This window comes from Nelumbo nucifera, chromosome 6 (assembly GCF_055504915.1).
Source record: "Nelumbo nucifera cultivar China Antique chromosome 6, China Antique-T2T, whole genome shotgun sequence".
NCBI classification, from domain to species: Eukaryota; Viridiplantae; Streptophyta; class Magnoliopsida; order Proteales; family Nelumbonaceae; genus Nelumbo; species Nelumbo nucifera.
This window is the reverse complement of record NC_142654.1, coordinates 56,044,511-56,070,545: the sequence shown is the minus strand read 5'-3', so window position 1 is coordinate 56,070,545 and position 26,035 is coordinate 56,044,511. Positions and strand designations below refer to the sequence as shown.

The following is a 26,035-nucleotide window of genomic DNA, read 5'->3' as shown; positions in this document are numbered from 1 at the left end:
GGCGCTACAACATGGATGCTCCAGGCCAACCTCACTCCCGCACTAATGCACCACCTAACCTTAGCTTTTTAAATGGGCTGGGCTAGATTTTTGGGCTTCCGTCTACCATGGGCCTAGAACGTCAGACGGACTTTACTCAAGTTGGGCTTGGCTGATGCCTTGGTTTGTTGGGTTGCACCATCTAACCCAAGCCCACCTGATCGTTTGAAATATAATACATTCTTACATATATATGTCTCAATGTCTGTACATATGTATTTGATATACATGTATGTACGTTATATGCAAATATGTTGGATGGCGTTATCCGTATACTTTTCAAGCCAAACCTGCAGTGTTGAGTTTGATCTAGGAGCTTACAGTTCGAGGATGGACCGGCCTTGGGCTGGAATGGCCAACTCTTAAGATCGGGCCTAAGTTGGGCCCATACCCGGTCCAGCATGTGGAGTTCAGCTCTTGATGGACCTGTTTTGGGTATCCAAATTAAAATTAATTTAGATGGATTGGACAGATCAATAAGACATAATGAATTGTACTAGCCTAAACTTAATGGTCCAGAGTATTTATTGGGTTGGACTGGACTTGATCCATCCGTAATGAATTTATCTTGGATTGGATCAGATTGAACCAATAATCCAATATCCTGTCCATTGATAGAAGATAAGAATACAGTTGTCAATAGACTATGTTTGAATTTGAGAAAATCTAAATTAAAACCAATTTGACAGTCCAGACATTAAATTGGACCAATTTAAAATGGTCTAAAATATTCATTGAATTGGGTTGGACATAGTCCATTTGTAATGAACTCATAATGAACCAGATCGAATTGACACCCGATTGTCTGCTTGCAGAAAATTAGAGTAATTGACATTTTGAATGTGATTTCCGGGGGGAGGGAGAGACGCTTACTGTGTACATGCTTTGTAAATAGTTTGGAACGAGACTTCGTACCCATTAAATAATTTCAATGAAATTGATAGTCTATTATAGTAGAAATAAGCCCTTCTTGACTCGAGTTGAAATTGGCTATTATTTTTATTTTTTATTCTCTTAAATTGAATCAAAAAATGGGAAAGGATAATGACAAGTATATAAGGCTCAATTTAGAAAGAATACAAAATACAAATATAAACAGTGCAAATATATACAAAATACAAGATTTTATATTCTACGTATTTGTATTTGTATTCCTTCCAAACTAAGCCTAACCTATTAAAACATCAATTTACATGAATTCCAACACAGAGAAAACGTGAATAATAGAAGAAATATGAACTGAGTGACTTTTTCTGAGAAGATGGCCCGGTGGGTGTAACAATTGATTAGAGGTGTAATATGGGTCATATTACACCTGAAAGGGAATATGACCTTTCAGTGGCTGCCTGGCCTGGAACCCCTGAAAGGGAAGCCTGGGCATGGTGTGTCAGGCTGGGCCGGGCTGTGGGTGGTAGTATGCTTTTTTTTTTTTTGAAAAAGTGAGAAACATGAAAAAAGGTAAATAAATTAACAAGATAAATAAAAAATTAAAAAAATCTTAAAATTTTATTTTTTATGAATTTTGATATATACAATTGTTTTTATATAAAATAATAAAATAAAATTGAAAAATATTATAATAAATTAAAATAATAGATTATATATACGGCCCACGGGCCTCAAACCCAAGCCCGGCACCGCCCACTTTACGTTGACAATGCACAACCGGGTCTTTTCGGAGCGGTCGTGGTTAACCCGGGATCCAATTGTAATCGACAAGGCAAAATGGCATAGGCTCGGATCCAATCCAACAGACCATGAGACTAACAGGCATTCCAAACGATACATTTTAGTATCGAGAGCCCATGGCTGAAGCAGAGGTGATGAAGCCTCATGCTTTTTTGTCGTCCACCCGTTTCTTCTCCGACTGAGCATCGAAGCACAACCAGAGAAAATGCTGGCCTCACCTCACCATCCTCCTGTATGCCGTTTTGTCTCTCCTCGGCCATTGTCTCCCAAGCAAGGTACTCGGTGCTCCTGTCTTTCCCTCTCCCTCTCTTTCTCTCTCTTCTCTAATACATTGATGATCTTCATGTTACAGGATATCCTCATTCGAGGAAACTACTTCCGAGAAGAATTTCAAGAATGGAGGTCGCATGTAGCAGCAAAGATGGTGGAAATTCCGGGCATGAAGATAACAGACAGCTTTACCTTGGGATGGACTTCGGCACTTCTGGAGCCAGATATGCTCTTATTGACGATCAAGGAACCATTCAGGCCGAGGGGAAACGAAATTACCCGCAATATGTGGTAAGCTTGTAGAGCTCCAGCTTAAATTTTTAGCTAAGCAAGTCTAATGACTTGACTCCCTATTATTTGGTTGTCTAGACAGAGCGAAAACACAATGGATTGGGCGACCTCATGGAAAGCAACACTCTTCTTGCTACTTGAAGATGTTCCAGTTAGTCTTCGCCCATTCATTTCTTCGATATCTATTGACGGGACCTCTGCAACAACCATCGTCGTTGACAGGTGGGCTCTTATAATTAAGTTTTCTGTTTATCTCGCATTATTATTGTTACTGCTTTTTCCGTGTTGTTTGTTTTTTTTTTCCGGGATTTGATCGAAATTCGTAACTGCAGCACCACGGGGGAGCCATTATGCAGACCGTTTCTTTACAATGAGAGCTTTCCTGATGCTTTACCCTTGGTTAAATCAGTTGCTCCTGCAAACCATACAGTGTGCTCTGGTTCCTCTACCCTTTGCAAACTCGTTTCGTGGTGGAATTCTCATGATTCCAATAAAGAATCTTCCTTGTTGCTGCATCAAGCAGATTGGCTTCTGTGGCATCTCCACGGAAAACTTGGAATCACTGATTATAACAACGCTTTGAAGGTGCCATTTTAGTTTGTTTGGCATTCCTTTGTTTTTCTTACATCCATATCTTCTCTCATCATTGTCGTGTTTCGATGAGAAAGAATACACTAGTTTACCTGTCTCTGTACATATATAACAGGTTGGATATGATCCTGAGATTGAGTCGTATCCACCGTGGCTGCTTCAGCAGCCATACTCACAGTTGCTACCTTCTGTCAAAGCCCCTGGAACTTCAATTGGTCATTTGAAAGAGGATATTAGGACACAGTACGGTATGTTTGGTTAGGAAACCGATCTAGTATGGTTGGTATCTAAATATATGTTTATTACTTTTTCATTTGCAATGTTACTGTCTGTAAATTGTCAAGTGGATACTTTCTTTTTATTTAACCACAAAGCATAACTCCCCCGGGATTGACTAGTCAAGTCATTAGGCCAAAGCAAAAATTATGATCCTCATTTTTAATATTTCCACATGCTTTGAAAAGTTGTTTCGTGAAAAAGAATTTTAACCACCATGATTGCATAAAATGATAGATAAATTCTGTTCATAAAAGATCATAGTTGTACTACTGCCCAGTGCAAAAGGTGACTTGTGATATGTGAATATTTTACAAAACCTTATCTCTTCTGCTTGAAATGTACATAATATTTTCCTTTTGGAGAACATTTTAATTTTTACAGGACAGGATTAATAGAGGTTTAATAACTAGTTCATCCTTAATTTTACCAAGGAGCAAACTCATCGAAAAAAAAAAACAAAGAAAGCAGAGGAAGGCCTTTGGAAGGTTCCCCAGAGATGATCTTAGAAAGAACCTCTGCAAGAGTCATTACTGGGTACCCTTCCAATACAGCTACCCCCCCTTCCCCCGAAAAAAAAAAAAAAAATCCAAGGCAAGATTAAGCTGCAATTTTATTGTAGGAAATCCCAAGCTAGTTAGAGGAGGATTGTTTTTGAAGACACATGGAAGTAGTCACTGAGTTTTGATGGACTCATTGGTGTTGTGGATTATGTAAAAGGATAAGTTATTGCTCTTATTATGTGTAATCTATCGCCAAGCAACTTTCCATCAGCTCTTTAGTCATTGAAGGGCACTCTGCCAACACAACATAACTAGATGAATTCTTGGCATCTAAAGATCTGGTGGATCTTACGAGAGATGAACTCGTTGATGGGTGGGCATGCTGATGTGGGGTTGGAAGGACTTTTTGTATATAGCTTCATGCCTAATTGGTTTTAGTTCATTTTGTTTTGTTCTGTTCTGGGAGAAGCTGTGTTACCATATTTTGCACATGAATATATATACTCATTCATATTATTATTTCTTTCCACAAAATATATTATCCACACTCTTTCTTAAAAATGGAGATGTAAAGAAACTCTTTTAAAATCAATTAATTGTAAAGCTAAATATTTAACCCTTTATTCTTTTTTCTGGCTGAGTATTTTGCAGTTCATGGACATAGTTATAGTTTTGCTGACCTCCTATTTCAACTTGGGAAGATATTCAGATTTTTAGATCTCCATTGCTTTCTAATAATAACTACCTGGGCAGGTTTTCCAAAGGATTGTGTCATCTGCACAGGAACCACAGATAGTATAGCTGCTTTTCTTGCTGCACGGGCTACACAACCTGGGAAAGCTGTGAGATTTCTACCAGTCCGCCCCCCCCCTCTCTCTCTGACCTCAATCTTTTTTTTTTTTTGAAAGAACTGTCTGACCTCAATCTGGGCGATATCCCAAGTGGAAGCCATTATGTGGCAGGGAAAACTTTATTTAGTGCTTTAAATGCATTTCCATATTACTCGTATAGCATCATTGTGGCATGCTAATTAACAGTTTCTGTCTGCAATGCAAATTCAATAGATTCCTTTTCTCAAATGCAATAAGGAAAAATGTTTTCTGGTTATTAACAAATTTTATATTGATTTTAATTAGGTAACTTCTTTGGGTTCAACACTTGCTGTTAAACTTCTCAGCACTAATCGAATTGATGATGCACGCTTTGGGGTGTATAGCCATCGCCTTGATGACAAGTGGCTTGTAGGAGGTGCTTCAAATACTGGAGGAGCTGCTCTCAGACAAATTTTCACTGATGAGCAATTGGAAGAATTGAGTAAACAAATTAATCCCATGGAAACTTCTTCTCTAGATTACTACCCTCTGCCAGCTGTTGGAGAAAGATTTCCTGTGGCAGACCCACAAATGGTACCCAGGTATTTAAATGTTCTTTATCTAATTTCCTGCTCTAACAAACTCCAAGGGCAGCCCAGTGCACAGGGCTTCCGCCAATGTAGGGTCTGGGGAGGGATAGATGTACACAGCAATTCGATTACCCCTGCACATATAGAGAGGCTGTTTCCAAGATTTGAACCCTAGTCACCAAGGTCCCAATGGAGCAACCCAACCGTTGTGCCAAGGCCCACCCTCTTCTAACAAACTCCAAAATAGTAAAATTATTTCAAATCTTGTTTCAATATTTTACAGTCATCTTAATGAGGGACCAATATGCAATATCCTGTTCAAATTATATACATGTTAAAATTTCCATAGAATCCCCCCCCCCCCCCCCCCCAGTACAGGTAGTTCTAGCACCACATACATTGATTACTCATCTATTCATTAAATGCCCTAGCTACCACAGAACAGGAAGTTTTATTATCAAAATAGAATTGATAACTCATCTATTTATTAAATAGTTCACATGTAGTCTTTTGGGTCACTTATGGTGCTAATATTGCTCAAGTTATGATGCTCTTGTATTTGAGTTTCTCAAGATGAGGGGGAAAAAACTTATGACACTTACTAAGGAATGTGGACATCAACCATAGGTTGCTGCTCTGAAAGAACAAACTGAACCTTTTCATTACAGTGATTCCTGGGAGTTCTCACCAATTGACACGCAGAGATGTAGAGTATTCTTTGAGGTTCTATGACATACCTTGACAGAATGGTACCATGATTTGTCAAAGATTAGTTGCACAAGATAGACTTAAAGATATGTTTGACACATCATCTTGGAGTTAAATGGATACCAAGAGGAAAGTTTGCCAAAAAAGAAGAAAAATCTATATGATACGGGTTTCTATTTGAGGTTCAACTGATTTACTTAGTAATTTTAGGTTTCTTAAAGTTTTTACATGTCATGGTAGAATGCAATTAGTCAAAATTAGTTGCACAAGATTCAATCAAGATTACAATATTTATTATGTAGGACGTACAATCCAGTTCCAGTAGTTAAATCACAAGGAATTATATTTTTCAGTTTCTGCCACAAGAATATGAGACATGCATAAAATTGGAATTAAATGAAGATTCCAAAAAGAAACTTTACATCATTGTAAGCAATGTTCTCTGAGTCAGAAGAGTCAACCTTGGCTTCAGATATTTGAGGGTATTATTATTGAGTCCGGAGGCAGTTCAACCAGTTGTACTAGGGGCTTGAGCCTGACTCTAGCAATGGTAACAACCTTTCAATCTTTTCTTTTGGGTTTATGATGTGGTTACTAAAGGAGATGATTAGGATGTTGTATGGTGTCTTTCGTGATGTTGATGAGCGATGTTTGATATGAAGATTTGGCAATCATAGTGTTGAGTTGGGCCGATTTCTAGTTATTGGGCCCAGTTATTTATCTTTTATTTTTTAAGTTGTTAAGTTAGGAAGTTATTGGGCTTTAGGCCCATTAGTTTATGTTTTTTAAGTTGTGACTGTTCAGCTACTTAAGTAGCCGCCCTATTAAGGGCATTCTTGTAATCTCTTATTCTTTTATTTTGAGTATATAATACAAAGAGGGGTTGGTGGCCAGAACTAATTCAATTCTGGTTGACATCCCACTCCTTTTCTTCTCCTCTCTTCTCTCTACTGCTGAAACTCTTCGTCTTCTTTTTCTTTCTCTTCACAAGGAATTCATCTAAAGCTGCAATAAGTGATTTCTACTTGGTATCAGAGCAGGCCGAAGGTTCCTTGAGCTGTTCTATCATGCAGCCCTAGATCGACCGATTGCATGGTGATTTGAGAGGCTGATCAAAGATCTTAGGTAAGCCCAATTTTTGGATTTTTTGGTGGATCTATTTTGCCCTGTAGCTGGTTTAGGGTTTCCCATCAAATTCAAGAAAAGCTGGAGAAAGGAGGAGAGTCCTGTTTCTGTTGGACTCTTCAATTTTGACCTAGGAAGTGGTGCCCTAATTTTTTAGGGTTCCTTGGAGTTTTTTGAAGGGGGCGGTTCAAGTCCTGCCTGTTTTGGAGGTCTCTGGAGAGAGCGACTGCCTCTTCTCTCTTTTCTCCCATCCTGCAGAAAAGGAATCTTTTGTGGTAAGATCATCTAGGGCACCGGAAGGGTGTCGGTGGTACCAAAAGTGATTTATTTGATATTCTTTCATCTTACAGTAGCCTTCTAATCCTTTTTTGAGAATTATGGAGGGTAACGGAGTTGAAAACAAACCCAAGAGTGAAATGAGACCAGTGAGAGGAGGTGTTGGAGACCTTTCCAGGGCTGAGACCATTACTATAGTTAAGTTGGATGGTTCAAATTACTTAGAATGGTCAAAATCTGCAAAGATGGCCATTGGTGCTCGCGGGAAGTTAGGGTATATCATTGGTGAGGAAGTGAAACCCAAAACTAATAGCTCCCAGTGGGTACAGGAAAATTATATGGTGATGACTTGGCTGTGTAATTCAATGCTGCCCCATATAAGTAAGAATTTTTTTTGTGGGCAAATACAACCAAGGAAATATGGGATGAGGTTGTAGAAACCTACTCACAGAGTGAGAATGTTGCTAGGACCTATCAGTTGAGGAATCAGATTACTGCTACAATGCAGGGAGATAGACCTATTGTTGTTTACTTTTTAGCCCTTAAAACCCTGTGGCAGGAGATTGACCATCTAGAGACAGTTGTTTGGGAAACCACTAAGGATGTAGCTGCCTACTAGAAGCTCCTAGAGAAGTATAGGGTTTTTGAATTTCTTGCTAGCCTTAATCCCGAGTATGATATTGCAAGACAACATATTCTTTCCAGGGACAGTGTTACTCTCGTATCAAGGGAAGAGAGGAGGAGAAATGTGATGATGAAAAATTCTGTTTTTGATCAATCAGCCATGGTTAGCACTGTGAAACCTAAACAAGGTGGAGATCGGGGTGGCAGTGAAATCAGGAAGGAAGGCAAAAAGGATTTGATTTGTGACTACCACAAGAAGCCTAAACACGCAAAAGATACCTGCTGGAAGCTTCATCCTCATCTTGTGCCGAATAGACTCAAAAACAAGAAGGGAAAATGCTCACATGGTAGTCACTGGTGACATACCGGCCCCTCCTACTACAACTACTCTGGAGTCTGTTGCAACTACTGCAGTGAGGGCCGAACTTGAGAGATATGGGTAGTTCCTGAATCAGCGGGATACAGTCAGTCTTAATTCAGTAACAGGTGGACAGCTAGGTACAGGTGGTTCTGGTGGAGCACACTCTACTTCCTTTGCTCACACAGGTAGTTCACATGCCACTGCAAATTATGTTTCTACTACAGGTAAGGAGGGACCTCCTTGGATTATAGATTCTGGAGCCTCAGAGCACATGACCCATAGTTCCACTATTTTTTCTTCTTACCAGCTCTGTCCTGTTCTAGTAGAGACAGAGTCTCCACAGCTGATGGATCTCATGTTCCCATTGCTGGGAAGGGGTCTGTCAAGATTAATGATTCCATTTCCCTTCCCTATGTCCTTCATGTTCCCAGATTAAGTGCTAACTTGTTATCTGTTAGTAGTTTGACTAAGAACCTAAATTGCTCAGTAATTTTTTCTCTTGGTCATTGTGTCTTGTAGGATCTGGATTCAAAGAGGACGATTGGGAGTGGTCGTGAAGTGAATGGAATCTACCTCTTGGATGTGCTTCCTCATCATCAGGGTCATCATGTCAGCAGGGATAGTGAGTTGGGGTTTGTGAGTCAGATTATGCTTTGGAATAATCGTTTGGGTCATTTGTCTTTTTCTTCTTTGAGTTTCTTATTTCCAAAGCTTTTTGAGTCTATTAATTTGTCCGGTTTAGAGTGTGAAGGTTGTCAACTTGGAAAACATTGTAGACATTCTTTTAAAGCTAGTAATAAAAGATGTTCATCTCCTTTTGGTGTTATTCATTCTGATGTGTGGGGACCATATCATGTTCCTTCTTTGGGTGGCTATCGATATTTTCTCTTATTTGTGGACGATTTTTCTCGATGTTCTTGGATTTACTTAATGAGATCTCGAGATGAGGTACCATCCTTGGTTCGGTAATTTCATCAAATGGTGTTAACACGGTTTGGGATACGAATTAAAGTGTTCAGATCAGACAATGCCAGGGAATATTTTGAAAAGCACCTTGCTTTATATCTGTTAGAATATGGTGTTGTCCATCAGAGCAGTTGCTCCTACAATCCACAACAGAATGGTGTTGCAGAGAGGAAGAACAAACACATTGTTGAGATTGCAAGAAGCATGATGATCACAACTACTATTCCAGTTCGGTTTTGGGGTGATGTAGTTCTCACAACAGTCTTTTTGATTAATAGGGTTCCCTTTCGTATACTTGATTCAGCACACCATTCAGTCTCCTTTTTCCTGAGGGGGGGATGTTCCATATTCCTCTCTGGGTGTTTGGGTGTGTTTGCTTTGCATATATTCTTGGTCCTCATCGCTTGAAGCTTGATCCGAAGGCAAAGAAGTGTGTCTTCTTTGGATATGCAAAAAATTAGAAAAGGTACTGCTGCTATGATCCAGTTTCTGGGAGTTGGTATTTTACTATGGATGTCACCTTTTTTGAGTTCACATCCTTCTTCTCGAAGAATCCTTCTCAGGGGGAGTGTTTTGGGGAAGCGAGTGAATAGTCTATTCCTCTTCCAGTTCTAGTTCTAGTTTCTGTGTCCACTCTTGTGTCTGATCCTCCTATGTCACCTACCTTACCACCTCCTGTGTGTCTTACTTCTCAGTGTTACTCATGACAGAGACTTCACAGGGAGGTTGATTCCACTGCAAAAGAACAACTCACATCACTTCCTGTTGGTTCCTTGGAGACTCTAGATTCTACTAACACAGATTCAGGTATTCCTCTTGATCTCTACTATTTCGGTTCCCACTGATTCTACTAAACCCATTACAGATAACTTGGACCTTCCTATTGCTATCAGAAAAGGGAAGAGAAAGTGTATTGCTCGTTGTATTTCACAATATCTATCCTACAGTAGACTTTCTCCTTCCTACCGTGCTTTCCTTTCCTCTCTTGACTCTGTGTCTATACCCAAGGGTGTCAATGAGGTTCTCTCCAAACCTGAGTGGAAGACGACTATGTAGGAAGAGATGGAAGCTTTAATTAAGAATTAGACATGGGAGATTGTGGATCTACCAGAGGGCAAGGAGATTGTTGGATGCAGATGGGTTTACACAGTCAAATATAAGGCATATGGAAGTATAGAAAGGTATAAGGCCAGACTTGTAGCAAAAGGGTACACACAAACCTATCGCATTGATTACTTAGAAACCTTTGCACCAGTTGCAAATATGACTTCTGTTCGGATATTTCTTTCTCTTGCTACCACATACTCTTGGCCCCTGTTTCGACTTGATGTGAAAAATGCTTTTCTAAATGGAGATCTGCAAGAGGAAGTGTATATGGATCTTCCTGCTGGTTTCTACATTTTATGGTTTAAAGCAGTCTCCCAGAGCATGGTTTGACAGGTTCAGGAAGGCCTTGGTTGCTTTTGGCTACACTCAGACTCAATTTGACCATACCTTGTTTGTGAAGCGGAGGGGATTCTTGGTGTCAATCCTAATTGTTTATGTGGATGATATTGTTGTCATAGGAAATGACCTAAGTGAGATTGACAGTTTGAAGCAGAATCTACACAAGGAATTTGAAATTAAGGATCTTGGAGAGCTTAGGTACTTCTTAGGCATTGAAGTTGCAAGATCAAAACATGGAATCTTTATTTCTCAGAGGAAGTATGTTCTAGATCTTCTACAAGAAATAGGGAAGCTTGGAATAAAGGTAGTCAGTATTCCTATTGATCAGAATCACAGAATTAATGCATCAGAAGGTGAGCTGGTAAAGGATATTGGGAGATATCAGAGACTTGTGGGGTGACTACTGTATTTGTGTATGACAAGATCAGACATTTCCTATGCAGTGAGTGTGGTGAGTCAATACATGCATGCCCCACGAGTCCAGCATTGGGAGGTTGTTGACAGGATTCTTGCTTATCTGAAGGGACACCCAGACAGAGGCATACTATTTGCTGATCATGGAAAGTTGAAGTTAGAGGCTTATACATATGCTGATTGGGTAGGATGCCTTGATGATAGTGTTGGAAAGTAGAAGATTGACTCTCTGATTGATTCTCCATAATTTTAGGTCCATCAGTTTAGGAAACTTAATTTCCTAGAATCATGGGATATCCTAGAATCATGGGATATTAATTGGAGAATCCCACTGATATAGAAATTAGTTTTTTAGGAAAAGTTAGTTTCCTATTTTATCACCTTGTAAATTAGCTTTGTAATTCTATATAAAGTTGTATATATGCTCCTTCCAAGACAATACAATCAATTCATTTTTCTCTCAAATTTTCACATGGTATCAGAGCCAGGTTACGACCTAATCCACACATAGTATCTCTTTGGTCATCTCTGCTGCGTTCAAGAACTCTCAAACAGTATTTGGGAGGTTCTTGAGTGTCATTGATTCTTCTTCGAGATTGGCTATAGATCTGAACTCTACATTTTTGCTTCTTCTGGACTGTTGCACCATTGGATTCATCCTTTTTTCTTGGATCTCTTTGTAGAGACATCAGATCAGTCTGAAATCTTAGATTTGGTGTTGCCCAGAGCAGATTTACTGAATCCCTTTGGTTTCATTTGGATCAGTTTTGATTTTGAGTGGTTTCGATCCACTCTTCAGTTTGGTGGAGCATTATAGTTACTTTTTTTTTTTTTACATTGGCTGAAAGATTCTTTAGGCCTTCATCGCCAATCCTTACCAAGTTTTTCAGACCTTCATTGTCTGTTTTTTCTCTCTTTCTTGAAGCCCACCCAATATGTCAGAAGCCACCGTATCAAATACTACTGCACAATCGGAAGAAGTTTCCTCACATCAAGCATCTGGCGACCTGCAAAACATTCAGGCAGCATATAGGTTGAACGGGAAAAATTATTTGAAGTGGTCTTAGTTTGTTCGAACATATTTAAAGGGAAAAGGAAAGCTTAGCCATCTCTTAGGGATGGGACCGAAGGAAGGAGATCCAAGATTTGATGCATGGGATGAAGCTGACTCCATGATCATGTCATGGTTATGGAATTCAATGAACCCTGAAATCAGCGACACGTGTATGTTTTTATCCACGGCTAAAGAGATCTGGGATGCCGTCCGACAAACATATTCAAAAGCACGTGATGCAGCACAAGTGTACGAAATCAAAGTCAAGACTGGAGCAACTAAACAAGGCATCAAGACAGTTACCGAGTATGTAAATTTACTGCAGAACCTGTGGCAAGAACTCAATCATTATCGGTGCATTGAGACTAAATATGCAGCGGATGCAGCAATCCTAAAGAGTTTTATCGAAAAAGATCGCATTTGACTTTCTTGCAGGACTCAACGCAGAATTTGATCAAGTTAGGGTCCATATTCTCGGCAAAGAAGAGGTACCATCTCTAAATGAGACTATTTCTCTGATTCGTGCTGAAGAAAGCCGTAGGGGGGTTATGCTTGAACCCCAAGTACTAGAAGGTTCAGCCATGACTACAAGGATGGAACAACCAAAAATACTGGAAGGAATGAAGACAGATTTGTCCTCTGCACGGGACAACAAGGAGTCTCTTTGGTGTACCTATTGCAAGAAACCAAGGCACACCAAAGAGAAGTGTTGGAAGCTGAATGGTAAACCATCGAATAGGGAATGGGGCTATCGAGGAGGACAACAGAAGAGTCGAAGTCAAGCTAACTTCACCACAAATCAGTCGAGCCAAGAAAAGCCTCCAGACAAGACCGAGTTCAATAAGGAGGAGATCGAAAAGTTAAGGGGGCTTCTGGGATCGTTGGAGAAACCTAGTGGTACAGGCTCTCTTGCAATCTTAGGTAAGTTTTCTATTCCTCACGGACTAAATGTCTCAGATGAACCTATTAGGGATTTATGGGTTATCGACTCAGGAGTCACAGATCACATGACTCACTCCTCACTACATTTTAGCACTTACACCCCCTGCCCAAGCAATCGAAAAATAGCCATTGCAGACGGTTCCCTTACTACCATAGCTGGCCTTGGGGATATCCATATTAATCCATCACTTACACTAAAAAGTGTCCTTCATGTTCCAAAATTGTCCACTAACCTGATATCCATCCAAAAACTCACCCATGACATGAACTGTAATGTGCTTTTCTATCCGTCTTACTGTATATTTCAGGACCAGGATTCGGGGAAGAGGATTGGACTTGCTAAGGAGAAGAATGGACTCTACTATCTTGAAGAATCATGCAAATCAAATATTGTCCAGGATAAGTTATCTCTGTCATTCCTTTCATCATCCAACAAAGACACCATTTGGCTTCATCACTTTAGACTAGGACATCCATCTTTTGGAATTCTGAAAACTATGTTTCCCTCCTTGTTTAAAGGATTGAGTGTTGAATATTTTCATTGTGATGTGTGTGAATTTGCAAAACACAAGCGTGTGCCCTTTCCAATCAGTAACAAGAGAAGTTCAGTCCCATTCTTTTTGATCCATAGTGATATATGGGGACCCTCCACAGTTCCAAATGTGTCTGGCTCACGATGGTTCGTCTCTTTTATTGATGATTGCACTAGGGTCTCTTGGATCTTTCTTCTTAAATCTAAATCAGATGTAAGTAGTGTAATCCCAAATTTCCATAACATGATCCAAAATTAGTTTGGGGTCAGAATCAAAAGATTTAGATCGGATAATGCACGGGATTATTTCAACCAAACTTTATCCCCATATTTTCAAAAAGAAGGGATTATCCATGAATCCTCCTGCATTAATACTCCACAACAAAACGGAGTAGTAGAAAGGAAGAATGGTCATCTACTAGCTGCAACCCGAGCCTTACTTTTCCACCAGCATGTTCCAAAAACCTATTGGGGGGAAGCTGTGCTTACAGCCGCATACATTATAAATCGATTACCTTCAAGGGTTTTGAGATTTAAAACACCAATGGAAACACTTTCTCAATTTTATCCCGATCTACGTACAACAAATAATCTCACCCCAAGAATCTTTGGATGCACTGCTTTTGTCCATGTTCATACCCATAATAGAGGGAAGTTAGATCCAAGAGCCATCAAGTGTATTTTTGTGGGTTATTCGTCCACCCAAAAGGGTTATAAGTGTTACCACCCACCTACTAAAAAATTCTTTGTCTCTATTGATGTCACTTTTGAAGAAAAAACACCATATTTCACTCAACCTTATCTTCAGGGGGAGTCTTTGTCATTCATTGAAGATAAGGACAGAGAATTGTTCCCGCTTGGTCTACCTACAGTTTCTCAACACCCAAACTCAGCATCTATACTAGTTCAATCCGTATCTGCACCTATCGAACCACCTCAAACCAAACCAACTTCTTCACCCATTCATACCAGACCCATGACAGAGAATGATGAACTTTGTTACTCTATGAGATTGCAGGTATATTCAAGAAGAAGAAACTAGGATCCTAATCTTGTGCAGGTTCAAGATTCAACTCCTAATCCTGAGAATGAGGTAAATACAATTCCAGAAATTTCTTCTGAATTAGCATCTGACCAAGATCTTTCTATTGCCCTTAGGAAAGGCACAAGAGAATGCACTAAACATCCCTTATATCCCTTAGCAAATTTTGTGTCTTTTAAAAAATTCTCACCATCACATAGGAGTTTCCTAGTTAGTCTAAACACCATTCATATTCCTAATACTTTATCTGAGGCATTATCTGATGAGAAATGGAAAGATGCTATGAGAGAAGAGATGCAGGCTCTAGATAAGAATCAAACATGGGAAATTGTTGACCTACCACCAGGAAAGAAACTCGTGGGCTGCAAGTGGGTTTTCACAGTAAAGTACAAGTCAGACAGCTCTCTAGAAAGATACAAGGCAAGACTCGTGGCAAAAGGATATACACAAACCTATGGTGTTGACTATCAGGAGACATTCGCTCCAGTGGCTAAGATGAATACGGTAAGAATTTTGTTGTCAGTAGCAGCTAACTTCGACTAGTACTTGGGGCAATTTGATGTAAATAATGCTTTTCTTCACGGTAATTTAGAGGAGGAGATATACATGGATATTCCTCCGGGCTTCAAAGGAAATCTAAAAGGAAATAAAGTTTGCAGGTTGAAAAAAGCACTATATAGTCTCAAGCAATCACCTAGGGCGTGGTTTGGAAGATTTACTAAAGTTATGCTTGCCATCGGATACAAACAAAGTCAGGGAGATCATACACTTTGTATAAAGCTTTCGGATGTAGGGGGAGTCACGGCTCTTCTGGTATATGTCAATGACATAATTGTGACAGGAAATGATGAAAAGGAGAAGGAAGCCTTGAGAAGATGCCTAGTCAAAGAATTCGAAATAAAAGAACTTGGGAGATTGAAGTATTTTCTAGGGATTGAAGTAGCTCATTCCAGAGAAGGCATCCTCCACACTGATTGAGCCAAATCACAAATTGGGAGATCTTTTAAGAGAGACGGGAAATATGTAACAGAAATATGTTACATATGTAACAGATCTTTTAAGAGAGACAGAAATATGTAACAGATCTTTTAAGAGAGACAGGAAAGTTAGCATGCAAACCATCCTCCACACCGATTGAGCCAAATCACAAATTGGGAGAAGCAAATGAAGATCCAGCCGTAAATAGGGAAATGTACCAAAGATTAGTAGGAAAACTTATATATCTTGCCCACACAAGGCCAGACATAGCATATGCCGTGAGTGTGGCTAGCCAGTTTATGCACAACCCGAAAGAGGTTCACCTACAGGCGGTCTATAGGATACTACATTACCTAAAGGCTAATCCTGGCAAAGGAATCTTGTTTAAAAGAAATACTGGATTAACCCTAGAGGCATACACCGATGCAGATTATGCAGGCTCTCCCATGGATAGGCGGTCCACTACAGGTTACTGTACGTTCCTTGGAGGAAATCTTGTCACATGGAGGAGTAAGAAGCAGAATGTGGTAGCTAGATCAAGTGCGGAGGCAGAATTCAGGGCAATGGCTCAGGGAGTATGTGAATTACTATGGCTCAAGATAATTTTGGAAGACCTAAAGATCAGATGGGAAGGTCCAATGAGATTATTCTGTGACAACAAGTCAGCTATTAACATTGCTCACAATCCCGTCCAACATGACAGGACAAAGCACATTGAGATAGATAGGCATTTCATAAAGGAAAAGCTGGATAGCGGATTAATTTGCACTCCATACGTCTCAACGAATGGTCAACTGGCAGATGTGCTGACAAAAGGGCTTTGCAGTATGGCATTCCAAGGACTTATCTCCAAGCTGGGAATGAAAGATGCATATTCACCAGCTTGAGGGGGAGTGTTGGAAAGTAGAAGATTGACTCTCTAATTGATTCTCCATAATTTTAGGTCCATCGGTTTAGGAAACTTAATTTCCTAGAATCATGGGATATTAATTGGAGAATCCCACTGATATAGAAATTAGTTTTTTAGGAAAAGTTAGTTTCCTATTTTATCACCCTGTAAATTAGCTCTGTAATTCTATATAAAGTTGTGTATATGCTCCTTCCAAGACAATACAATCAATTCATTTTTCTCTCAAATTTTCACAGATAGGAGATCTACTTTAGGAGTCTGCACCCTTGTTGGGGGTAACCTAGTCTCGTGGAAAAGAAAGAAACAGACAGTGGTGGCAAGATCAAGTGCAGAAGCTGAATACAGGGCCATGGCACATGGAGTTTCAGAACTTCTCTGGATCCATTCCTTGTTAGGAGATATTGGTGTAAAGGCAGAAGAACCTATGATGCTGTACTTTGATAATTAGGCAGCAATTAACATTGCCCATAACCCAGTTCAGCATAACCGGACAAAGCACATTGAAGTGGATAGACATTTAATCAGAAAAAGGGTGACTTCTGGGGAAGTTTGTCTCCCATACATTGCTTCTGATTTGCAGCTTGTTGATGTTCTCACAAGAGCATGACCTACGCAAGTTGGGAATGTGTGACATTTACTCCCAACTTGAGGGGGAGTGTTGAGTTGGGCCGATTTCTAGTTATTGGGCCCAGTTATTTATCTTGTATTTTTTAAGTTGTTAAGTTGGGAAGTTATTGGGCTTTAGGCCCATTAGTTTATGTTTTTTTAAGTTGCGACTGTTCAACTACTTAAGTAGCCGCCCTACTAAGGGCATTCTTGTAATCTCTTATTCTTTTAATTTGAGTATATAATACAAAGAGGGGTTGGCGGCCAGAACTAATTCAATTCTGGTTGACATCCCACTCATTTTCTTCTCCTCTCTTCTCTCTACTACTAAAATTCTTCATCTTCTTCTTTCTCCTCACAAGGAATTCATCTAAAACTGCAATCAGTGATTTCTACTCATAGTTTTAAGGATTTGGTATAGAGTTAATAAATGGAAAATTGTTGATGTTCACATATCTAAATGGAACAATATGAGTGAAAATTGACTTCACGAGGAAGCATGTTGACACACTTCATAAAGCAATATATTCTTTTGGTCACCCAAACAGAGATAAGTTTCAGCTTGAGCCTTAGAGGATCTAAATTTCCTAACAAAGTGAGGTAATAAAAAGTGATTTCATTAGGATAACATCATGACTACAGTACTTATTCTGATGGGACTTGTCACTACAGTACTTATTCTGTATGCAACACCTCTGGGGTTTGAGAACATTGGGTTGAAAGAAACAGAGAGAAAGATAAACGACTAAAGAAAGCAATCTGAAGCCAATTTACCCCCCCCCCCCCCCCCAAAAAAAAAAAAAAAAGAAAAGCACTCAAAATTGGTTCAAATATTAATAAAATATAAATCACTATCATGGGCTGGACAAAGTCAGACATTTGTGTTGGGGTCTCCATCCTGACTTCACTATGATAGAGTAATGACCTTGAAACTTATTTCTTTTTATTTTGATCATATTATTAGTTGCTATTAGAGGAGATGTGTGTGTGTGTGTGTGTGACTATGGATATTACAAAACACTAGGTATTGTGTGCTGGGTGAAGGAAATCAAAATATGAAGAAGAGGATATCCTTCGCTATGTAAGAAATCTAATTTGTACTTCATACTTTGGCTGGTGGTTCAATGAACCTTGGGAAAAAATTGACAGTTGACACATCATTATGTGTTGATGTCATTATCAAATATCATTGAAATGTATATACCATTAGATTTGTTAATCCTGGGAAAGAATATATCAAGGACATACTATTAAACAATGTTTTTAACCTACCGTTGACCCGAACAGTCGAACCATTCAAACTGTCACCTGGCCGACTTTCTGGGTCCGGTTCTTATAAAACCCCGTGTTGCCCCAAAAACCATTGAAAAGTCAACAAAACCATCGATCCAGACAGTTGAACCGTTGAACTGGCAACTTGGTCACCGGGTCGCGGGTTGCATACTAATTGTGTATGCAAACTTCAGGAGGCCATAACTTTGCACTCCGATGTCTGATTGAGATGATTTTTTATTTTTATTTTTATTTTGGGTAACTTTTTGAGATCTATGCATCCCAAGGTGTCAAAGGCGCCTTGCCCTGCTATTTTCGCAAAAAAAAAACCCTGTTTTGGCCTCAAATCACATATTTTAATATTTTTATAGATAAAAAATTAAAAAACTGAATTAAAAAACGTAGTTTAATTATAAAATAATACATATATCATGTCTACACACACACATACATACACACACACACAGACATATATATATATATATATACATATACATATATATATGTATGTATGTTATATATACTTAAAATATATAGATGCTGATGTGGCACAGTCTGACCCGTTCGACTTGGATGGTCGAACCGGTGACCCATGACTTGAAGGTAAAAACGGTTCACCTCCGGGTCGGTTTTTAAAACACTGCTATTAAGGCACATAAGTGGGGCATTGTTCTGAAGCAACCATCAAAGCTACCATGTGAAATGCCTCGAGTCTAAGAACTAATCTTTATTGTGTATTTGTGTTTTTATCTTAACATTTAATGGAAAAAATAAGCTGATGGGGATAAATAGAGTTTATGCTTATACCACTATAAGAAGTTACTGATGGTTTCCTGTGACACTGCCAATGGTCGGTTGATTATTGACCATTTTGCACAGGTTGCATCCACGCCCAGAAAGCGATGTAGACTACTTACATGGAATTTTTGAATCCATTGCTCGCATTGAGGTATGGGATCTCCCTTCTGTCTGATACAAGGGTTAATAAGTAGACTAGATGCTAGTTCTATATCGAAATAACATGTATGCAGCCAATTGCTGAATTAAGTTTTGTGATGTTGAAACACATGGACTTGCTTGCCTTTCAGGCAAAGGCTTATGGGTTACTGAAGGATCTAGGTGCAACCCAAGTAGACGAAGTTTTCACAGCTGGAGGGGGAGCCAAAAATGATAAATGGACAAAGATAAGAGAGAGGGTGCTTGGTTTACCTGTAAGTCGGGCAATTCAGACAGAAGCTTCATATGGAGCTGCACTATTGGCACTGAAAGGTGCTCGATAAATCTCTAGAGCAAGAGGAGCCAGACGGAGGAAGCAATATCTGCTTGGCTAGGCGAATTAAGCAGTTACTTTTTTTTGGCTTCAAATTAAGCAGATATTTATATTCTTTATGGAGGGAACAAGAAATCCTACCTGTAAGTAATTGCGTAGTCACTGTAGAGAAGGTAGAAAAAGATAAATAAAGTTATTTTTTAACACAACATTTGCCTTGTGATGAAAAAAATATGGTAGGATGTGGTATCTGAAGCATAATTGCCAGGTTTGTGTATGAAGGAATTGGGCATGAACAGGCAACCTCTGGGATCAGAATTGTTCAGAATCACTCGTTGGGCCATTGATGAAAACATCAACTGTTGGCATAAGTTTTTCCAGCCATAGAGGCGGACTACCTTTCCACACACCTTTGGGGCAATTTCTACTGGCTAGGTAATGAGCTATTTGGACAACAAGTCTGGGAACATAGAAAAAGGGGGGGCGGGGGGGGGGGGGAGGGTTTGGCAAGTCCTTCTAAGTGGTCTTTCAAGCTTTTCAAAGCTTGGAAGACCTGGTTTTGAGCTCTTTTTTTGGCAACCAAAAGACAGGAAACCGAAAAGCTTGAGAAAGCTCAGATTTGTCCAAAATCTGAAAGCTTCATTTGAAGCTTCAAGTTGTTTTGAGCATATAAATCTTTTCATTCGAGAAAGGGCATTCAAAAAACCCTTGTTTCCGCTCTGAGTGCATTGGCTAAAGGAATCCGCACCAGGTATGGAGACGTTCTTCTTTCTTCCTTTTTTTCCCTTCAGTTCTCTCTTTCTTCTTTGATCCAAATCTCTACTCGTACCTCTGTTCCTTTCAGATTTGATCTCTCCCCTCTCTCACTTGCTCTGTCTGAAGCTAGGAAATCTGATTCAAAAGCAGGTATGATCTCCATCATTTGATGGTGATACGTTCTCCTGATTTGCTTGTAGAACAATTTTTAGTTTGCTTCTTATTTTTAGTTGAATTTCATCAAAATGAATGTTTACAGAATGCAGAAGAGGGCAATTTGTAGAACAATTTCATCAAAATGATCTCCCGGTTAACGGATTAGTTAATATTTACTGTTAGATACCCTTTAGGATTGCAGAGTAGTGCAATATATTCTAGAATGATGGAATGAATCTTCATCTTGAAATTCCTATTTAAACTTGTTTCCACCATCCAAATGAATACACCTGGTTCTTATTTAAACTAAACTTTAAAGTTTTGGTGAAACTTGTTCCACAGAACTTGTCTCCACCGTATCAGACCAGCTCATAGAACTTGTTTCCACTGTCCAAATGAATTCAACATACAGCTCAGATCGGTCCAAATTGATATCTGGAACCTTTTAATTTATTTGCATCATAATACTGGACCCAGTTTATGTCATTTTAAACGATTCATCAAATGTTTTTCTATTCTACTTGAGTATATAAGCTTTTCTTCGATTTAAACAACTTCTGGACTGGTATCCATAATAAGAGTGCAACTTTGCATAGCCTATTCTGAAAAGGAGTCCATGAAAGTTGGAGCAAAGAATAGACACTTTTACCTGTTATCTCATGGGATTAGGATTCGGATATCGTTAAAATTTTGGTGGTTTGAAACTTCGGGAGTTCTCGGTTTCCCTTAAAGGCCTAAAACTGTTTCTATTTATCTATTTACCTGTTACTTTTGGTTAATAGTTAACTCCATGTCTTAATTGTTGAGTCCATAATGAAACTAATAGTCTAAGAGATTGTAACCATATCTATGCTTAATACTCATCACCCTTTAAAGCTGGTAAACCTATGGATGTTGATAAATTAGAGGCTTCCTGTGCAGACGAACAACCTTCTAAAATGAAATGAGATATCATAAGTATGTCTTCTAGCTAGAAGATAGATAATGAAAGTTATAAATCCTTTACTTAGAAGAAGAAAAGAGAGATGGGTTTCTTTTCCCTCATTTTTAATAAATTGTAAAGAGAAACCTGAAGAAGAAAGGAAAATAATGTTCTTGAATTGTGGTGTGTGTCGTCTATTATATATGTGTGTGATATGCTACTGTTTAAAAACCTTTCAAATCTGAAATTTCTCATGTGATTTCCTCATGAATTTGCTACTGAGTTAAAAATCTCCCATTTTGCTCCGTAGCATGGTCTGAATCTTGCTTTGTTTGCAACTACTAGGGATGCAAATGGATTAGATCGGATCCAAATAAGGGTATATCTAAATATGATCTTATAAATTGTAGGTCCGATCCAATTCAAAGATCCAGTCAAATCTCACAAATATTGATTTGGATTTGAATCCAATAAAGATCTTGGATATTCGAATATGATCCGATCCGATTTAATTTAAAAAATTAATAAATTATTAAAAGGAAAAATAAAATATAAAAGTTTAAATAAAGAAAAACAAAAGACAAGTATTTTTCAACTATTTTTATCATATATATACATGTTTTTTATAAAAATTAAATAATATAAAAATTACAAAAATGTAATATAAATAAAATATTATAAATAAATAATATAATATATTATATTAGATCAGATCCTTTTGGATCGGAGGGGGGGGGGGGGGAGATCCGAATCTAATTCGATTATCCAATTTGAAAATCCGAAACGAGGATATCCAAGTCCAACAAAGTAGGATATGACTTTGGATTGGATCATGATTTGATCCATTTGCACCCCCTAAGCATTACTGTTAATTACCTTTTAAACCTTAAATTTCTCATGTGATTCCATCAAGGTTTAAAATTTTGGCCCGCATTAGCCGATACGTATTGTTTTGGGAGAGTCCTGATACATGTAACATACAAAATTTGATAGTTTTATATTTTTGCTTGTACTGGATCGATATAGGTCCATATTGGCCTCATATTAGATCGTTTTGGGTATGTATCGACCTAGGGATGGCAATTTTGTAGGAATTTTCGGGTATTCAACTTGTTTTGGCCCTAATAGAACCTATTTATCAAAACCCTATAGGGTTTGGGATGGACTTGGGATTTTATATTAAAACGCTGGGACGGGTTTAGGTTTGACTTTAGGGTATTTGATACTTGATACCCAAATTTATTTGACGTGGGTACCCATTCCCAATACCTAACTATAAACCTAGTTTTATATATATATATATTAGACTTGTTCATGGGCCGGGTAGCCCGACGGGCCGGCCCGACCCCTGGACGGGCTTGCGCATGAACTTTAGCCCATGGGCTTGACCTCGGGCCTAAAAGCCCAAGCCCGACTATTTTACGGGTCGGGCTCGGGATTTGTCACAAAAGCCCAGCCCGACCCGACATTTTGTATTTTATTGTAAACCCTAGCCGATTAACCCTATTCCCTCTTTTCATCTTTTATCTTTCTCTCCTCATTCTCAATAACCGGCGTGAATCCAAGCAAGCAGCCACTGTTCTCAGTCTCAGAGGTGACAAGCAAGCTCAGGCACCAGCAGACTCTCTCTCTGGTGGTGAGTCTTCTCTCTCTCTTTCTCTCTCTCATAGTTCTCACTCGCACGCACTCGCATATTCTCAGGATTCAGGAACCGACGAACTCAAGCACCGGTGCCAATTGCGCCACTAGTGAACTCAGTCGCCCCTCCCTCCGACGGTGAATCTTCTCTCTCTCTCTCTCTCCACCATTCCTCTCTCTCTTGTCTCTCTCGTAGTTCTTATTCTCATGCATTGTTGCAAATTCTCAGGAACTAGTGAACTCAAACATCGGCGATGGCGAACGCAGGCATCGATGCCAGCTGCACCACCAGTGAACTCAGTCGCCCTGCATTTCAGCCTCTGTTAGGTCAGGCTTCGGGCTTTTTATGAGGGCCAAGCTTTTGCTCTTCATTAACAAGATATATATATGTGTGTGTGTGTGTGTGTGTGGTATGGTATATATATAGTATAAAATAATTTATAATATATAATATTTTAAGAGAAATTAAGTAGAAGCCAAGAAGAGCCCTATGGCCTATGGCATTCCTAATTGGTTAATTTGCAAGTTTGGGGTATCTGGTTAGGTTCAAATACAATCCAATCAATACATTAAGGTAAGTTGCTTGTTTATGAAATTTAAATTTTTATTAGTTAATTTTAATATTTTATTGACATAACTATTATTAAGTTTAAATGGATTTTACAATAATATAATTAAGATTTAATATTGCCAAATATAAATGCTATCTATTTGTCTAAATTCAAATTAAGAATCAATTGGTTTGGGCACGTTTAAGTTCAATCCAAACAATATTTCTAGCTGAAATATTGTCTATGAATTTTAATTTTTATCAATTAATTCTAATAATTATGTAATTATTTCTAAATTCAAATGGACTTTAAATTAATGTTATTATGATTTTGGATTGCAATTTCGAGAGTGCTATCTATTTCTCTAAATTTAGATTGAAATTCAATTGGTTTGGGTAAATTCAAGTCCAATCCAAGCATTACTTTTAGGTGATATACTTGTTAATGATTTTTAAATATTTATAGTTATTTTTAAAATTTTATTGCTGCAATTAAGATTGGAAATGGTAACTATTTGTCAAAATTATGTAATTATTTCTAAATTCAAATGGACTTTAAAATAATTTTATTAGGATTTTGGATTGCAATTTCGAGAATGCTATATATTTCTCTGAATTTAGATTGAGACTCAATTGGTTTGGGTAAATTCAAGTCCAATCCAAGCATTACTTTTAGGTGATATACTTGTTAATGATTTTTAAATACTTATAGTTATTTTTAAAATTTTATTGCTGCAATTAAGATTGGAAATGGTATCTATTTGTCAAAATTCAAAATCAAACTCAATTTGAGATGATAATCTTGACTCTTAAGTGCTTTGGATCAAATTCAACTCTCACAAAAGATAGGGTTGGGGGCTACCATCATCCCTAAGCCCCACACAACTTATGATGTTAAAATTAAAAAAAAAAGAAAGAAAACAAGTGCTTTAGAATTTGGTGGGGTGCTCATAGTTTGGTCGACCATACCATGGGCAAATTGTTGAAACCCAACTGATCCTTCAGTTTTTACAATATTGAGAACCAAAATCGAACCGAACTAATTGATTGGTTTAGTTTTTTTATCGATTTGCTTCTTTGTTTTCTTATATTTATAATATATTATAAATGAATATATAAATATATATGCCAGTCAGCTCAATTAACAATCAATTTTTTCTATAGGTTAATCAAAACCAAAAGGATTTTTTAGTTTGATTTCCTTGATTTGGTTCAATTTTTCGGTTTTTGATGTGAACATTTCTAGAATTTAGAAGGATTTGATAGAGTTTTCTTGTGAAGCATAAGTCTTGTATATTTTACATATTATAATCAAGGTTTAATATTTTGATACGATACGCCCGATAAGGGGTGTATCATATCGTATCTTTGAAAAACAAATGCAAAATATGCATGGAATCAGGCATTTAGTCTTTTTTCATGTGTATCGGACCCATATCGGGGGCGTATCAGGGTGTATTGGGGGTATATCAGGGCGTATCAGTAGCGTATTGACAAAAAAGATACGACCAAAAACTGAAAAAAAATAAAGGGGGAAATCAAGCTTCTTTTCCCTGAAATAAGCTTTCTTTCACCCCCAAATGACTATAAAACTCCATACCTCATTTCTAGAGTGCTTGATTTGCAAAAAATTGTGAAAAACAAGTGTTAGTCATTAATTTTTTTTGAAGATTTTTCAAAATTTGAAAAAATATGGCAAAATAAGTAATTTTTTTCACTTTTTTATAATATTTTGTGATTTCTTTTTTTCTTGAATGTATAAATTTATGTTGATCTACATTTCATACATTGAAAATCACAATTTTTTTGTGTTATTAGTAGATTTATGGAAATTTTATGAAGATATTTGGGGAAAACATAAATTAACAAAAAAATTGCAAAATGTATTTTTTTCTCTACTTATAAATACTAAATATGTTTTAGATCTATGGATTTATCTATCATATCCATAGAGCAATTGAAATTTCTTATTTAATATATATTTTTTATTTTTTATATTTTTAGAATTAAAAAATAAATAATAAATAATAATATTTTATCATTGATCACAACAATTGAATATATTATAATTCTATGGATGATCTATCCTATCCATAGACCAATAGGAATTTTTTCTTTAACAATTATTTTTTTATTTTAATATTTTTAGAATTAAAAATAAATAATTAATTAATTATATTTTATCACTTTCTCACAATGATTGAATATATTATGATTCTATGGATGATTTATTATATCCACAAAGCAATTGAAAATTCTTCTTTAATAACTATTTTTTGAATGTATTATATAATGTTTATTTATTTTTTATAATTTTTGAAAATAAATAATAAATAATTATTAATTATATTTCACTTAGAAGTTGTGCCAATGCATGTTTTATGGTTGGATAGGAGAGTTGGGTTTTTCCCATCCCATAAAACATT

General features: G+C 37.7%; 1 protein-coding gene across 5 annotated transcripts; it reads left to right on the top strand.

Moving 5' to 3' along the window:
- The first annotated feature begins 1,796 nt into the window (after nt 1-1,796).
- On the top strand, nt 1,797-23,760 carry XK-1 (xylulose kinase-1). Of its 5 annotated transcripts, XR_736015.3 has the most exons (11): nt 1,797-2,003; nt 2,081-2,289; nt 2,372-2,511; nt 2,622-2,874; nt 2,996-3,128; nt 4,413-4,501; nt 4,796-5,073; nt 19,197-19,266; nt 19,406-19,730; nt 19,828-20,338; nt 20,432-20,664. XR_736015.3 is itself a non-coding variant. In XM_010265560.3 (9 exons), the coding sequence occupies exons 1-9, from the start codon at nt 1,934-1,936 to the stop codon at nt 19,595-19,597; spliced, it is 1,434 nt and encodes a 477-aa protein (XP_010263862.1). In that variant the 5' UTR covers nt 1,797-1,933; the 3' UTR covers nt 19,598-19,798. The 5 variants fall into 5 exon arrangements, 4 of the variants coding, with proteins under 4 accessions (XP_010263862.1, XP_088746808.1, XP_088746809.1 ...); XM_010265560.3 differs by lacking the exons at nt 19,828-20,338; nt 20,432-20,664 and having other exon boundaries at nt 19,406-19,798; XM_088890682.1 differs by lacking the exons at nt 19,197-19,266; nt 19,406-19,730; nt 19,828-20,338; nt 20,432-20,664 and adding exons at nt 23,123-23,197; nt 23,289-23,760 and having other exon boundaries at nt 1,807-2,003.
- The last annotated feature ends 2,275 nt before the right edge of the window (nt 23,761-26,035 follow it).

Coding starts and splice junctions, on each gene's coding strand:
- XK-1 (XM_010265560.3), top strand. CDS start 1,934: ATGCTGGCCTCACCTCACCATCCTCCTGTATGCCGTTTTGTCTCTCCT. Junction 2,512..2,621: donor ACAACCATCGTCGTTGACAG/GTGGGCTCTTAT, acceptor TCGTAACTGCAG/CACCACGGGGGAGCCATTAT. Junction 5,074..19,196: donor GACCCACAAATGGTACCCAG/GTATTTAAATGT, acceptor CATTTTGCACAG/GTTGCATCCACGCCCAGAAA.